Source organism: Penaeus monodon, chromosome 23 (assembly GCF_015228065.2).
Source record: "Penaeus monodon isolate SGIC_2016 chromosome 23, NSTDA_Pmon_1, whole genome shotgun sequence".
NCBI lineage: Eukaryota > Metazoa > Arthropoda > Malacostraca > Decapoda > Penaeidae > Penaeus > Penaeus monodon.
The window spans coordinates 7,529,482-7,532,580 of record NC_051408.1 but is presented as its reverse complement, the minus strand read 5'-3'; the positions used below and the strand labels follow the sequence as shown (position 1 = coordinate 7,532,580).

General features: G+C 34.2%; 2 protein-coding genes across 2 annotated transcripts in view; both read left to right on the top strand.

Annotated features, from left to right (window-relative positions):
• The window catches only part of LOC119587768 (F-box/LRR-repeat protein 12-like), a gene marked incomplete at its 5' end in the record, with an annotated part of 3,246 nt that extends 3,089 nt beyond the window's left edge, over positions 1-157 (top strand). Inside the window, 1 exon segment of the mRNA XM_037936456.1 lies at positions 14-157. Within this exon segment, the coding sequence (XP_037792384.1) occupies positions 14-124 (111 nt within the window).
• A 136-nt stretch (positions 158-293) lies between these two features.
• On the top strand, positions 294-1,376 carry LOC119587769 (transmembrane protein 60-like). Its single transcript, XM_037936457.1, has one exon. The coding sequence runs from the start codon at positions 390-392 to the stop codon at positions 825-827; it is 438 nt and encodes a 145-aa protein (XP_037792385.1). The 5' UTR covers positions 294-389; the 3' UTR covers positions 828-1,376.
• Positions 1,377-3,099: the final 1,723 nt, after the last annotated feature.

Here is a 3,099-nt window from a genome sequence, read left to right as displayed (position 1 = left end):
CCTTTTATTACAGATTGTGAACGTTGGACCGGCACGCTACACCCGTACAGGCCATTGCTCGTGGGACAAAAGGGACGACAAACATAGCAGTAGCATTATCTTAACACGGAAAAGGAGGGCCTGAACAAGAAGACACAGCTAAAGTATGAAAAAGAAAAAAGGTCCAAGGATTCCTACTCCTTGTCCATGTTATAGGATGGAATGTTTTTGTGTGATATGAGAGTAGCATTGCATTTTCCAGTTTAAGGAAAGTGGTTTGTTTTTTAAGGTGGCAGAGAGAGAGATAAAGCACCGTTAAGGAGATTTCTACTGTCATTTGCAAAAGACCAAGAGGAGAAGAGTCTCATTGGTGTGACAGAGATCCAGGTGGACACGGAATTACCTCAGCCATGGCAATGCTACACCGTGCATTATTCACCTGGTTCCTCCTCCTGGTCTTTCTCATCTTGCTTGCACTCCGGCTTGACCACAGAACCCATTGGAATTGGTTCATTGTCTTTATCCCTATGTGGTTCTATGATGCACTTCTTCTCATATACATTAGCATCCATATGATCAATGAATGCCGTACGGCTGTTGGGGTGTCAGGTGGCTCACACCACCGCACGGCCAGGCAGCGTCTCTCGGCCATCCTGAAGCGGGTCTGGCCCCTACTGGCTGTCATTCTCAAAATGGCATTCATGGTGGCCCTGTGCCTAAAGCAGCAGAACCCTGATGCGGGAATTACGTCCTACCATGTTCTGTTGCCGCTGTGGATTCTCCTGCTGGGTCTCTGCATCAATGTCCTGCATTGCTTAGTGTTGCAGCACCAAGATCGGTTTCCATGATGTGTAGGGAATGGGAGAAGGGCAGTGAGTGAGAAATTTTGCTGTGTATGTAATTATATGAACTGTACAAAATGTAGAGTGGACTAATGAGTATTGCACAGGGAGGAGAAGTCCTGGAGATTATAATTCCTTTTTTTTTAAATATATTTTTTCTATTATTATGTGGATGTATTTGTGAAGTATTTGTGTCTACAATTTTGTTTGACTAAATTCATTAAATTTTCAGATAACAAAAATATTTTACTTTCTTCAGGAATATGCTTAAATTTGCAATGATAAAACAAAGAAATCCTTAAATTTGATTATCTTCTAGATGCAGAATATTACCCTGTGTTGAAAATTTAAGGGAAATGCTTTTTTTGATTTACTCTTATAATGTGAAACTGTCTGCCTGTAGGTTCCATAGAAAGCATATTTAAAGGTCATTTAGATAGGCTGAACTTGTTTATCTTTATTGAAAATTATAACTTAGATGAAATACTGAAGACGGTATTTCTATTTTTTTCTTTTAATATTATACAGGTGCTAAAATAAAGCCTATTAATACATTCTGAAGAAGTTTTGTACTTATTGTCTCTTGGGTTTACTAATTACTGTTATAAATGTTCTGTTCGTGAGATAGAATTTTGTTTAGTTCATGTCCTGTGAAGTAATATAATATGATAGGGTTTTGGTTTTGTCTTCCAGAGGAGACCATGAAGTTGCTGTTTTTATCAACTTCACTTTCTTTTTATTATAGAGTGAATGGTATAGATGTAGATAAAAATCTGCCTCCTATAAATACCAATTAATGTATCTGGAAAATTGATGATTAGGTAAATTTGTAATGAAAGTAATTATTGTTTTTAATAACATTATGGCAAAGATTCTTATTATCACAGAGTACTCTTAAGCAAATGTTATATGCAGTGATCTGTGAAAGAAAATATTTTTTGGGAGAAAATTGTTTCATTAAATGAAAATTTTGCAGGGATACAAATCATTTCATCTAATGTATATAATGTAAAACTGATGGAAGGTTAGTTATTAACAGTATCTTATTCATGGGACTTTTTTTTTCCCAACAGTCAAAGGAGAGTCAGTGGGTAATGCACTGAAGAGACAGTCTTTCCCAGTGTTATTAAACCCTCTTTATGAGCAGCTTTGTAGTATCAGAACGTTAAAGGGAAAGAGTAAAAGTATTGGTTTGCATTTTTTGAGGTAGTAATGCAGTCAAATAAGAGCAACAAATAAGGGAAAAGATTTTGTGGCAAAGATGTGTAAATGTATTGTCTTGGTAGGAGGAATTTTTCTTGTAAATTCTGTTACTGCCATTATTTTAAAAGTATTTCTGGTCATGCAACTTATGGCTAGATTCTGCATTTTGGTAGTTAATGTAGAATATTTTTTTCTCCATTATTTGTAACATGGTTTTACAAAGACAAAAATCTGATGCTTCAGGTTTAAGTTTTGAAACTTTGATGTTGCCAAGGATTTTTTTTTTTTAATGAATGTTTGACTTTCTTGATAAATATATTTGAGATGTTGGAGGAATATTTTAAATCTCAGCTCCAGTATCGGTGATTTACAATGGTCTGTGTTACAAAAGCTCAACTATTTATCCTTAATTCCTGATATTTATTTTATTAAGATTTTTGTGTTTCAGTTACATGTATTATGAACATTACCATTTTTTTTTTTTTTTTACTTAAGAAAAGTGGAGATGGTATATATGATTACTAAATTATATTTCTGAATGCTGAAAAAAGGAGTGTTGATACTAAAAGTTCGAATATATAATTTATGTGCAAAAATGTGGTACATCAACATGTAAACTTTGAAGGTTTTAGCCACATCTTTCATCATTAAATATTGTTTGTCAGTTCCCTTGAAACATGAATAAAAGTGAACTTTGGATTCAAACTGTCCTGAGTTTAATTAAAAGTATTTATGAAGATACATTACAGCAAGTGCTCTGATAAGTGATTCTTGGTGAATCAGTGTAGTCAGTCAAGTCAAGATACATCACTCCAGTTATTTAAGTGATGTATTGTCTAAAGACTTAAGCTACATGCCATTTCTCGAAGTGAATGACTACTTTTTTCAGTTTATTATTTTTTTCAAGCAGTAAAATGTTTCATGTGACTTTACCAAAATACTTCCAGCTGTGTAGAAACAAAGCATACATCTTGGGTGGCCTGATAATCCATTCTTCAGCACATGTAAATGTTAGGTATGTAATATTAAGTAAAAAGGACTTGTAAAAGTAATTTTAATGGCTATTTGTGTTGAA

What these genes read in the sequence shown, in the direction of transcription:
- LOC119587769 (XM_037936457.1), top strand. Translation starts at nt 390, where the DNA reads ATGGCAATGCTACACCGTGCATTATTCACCTGGTTCCTCCTCCTGGTC.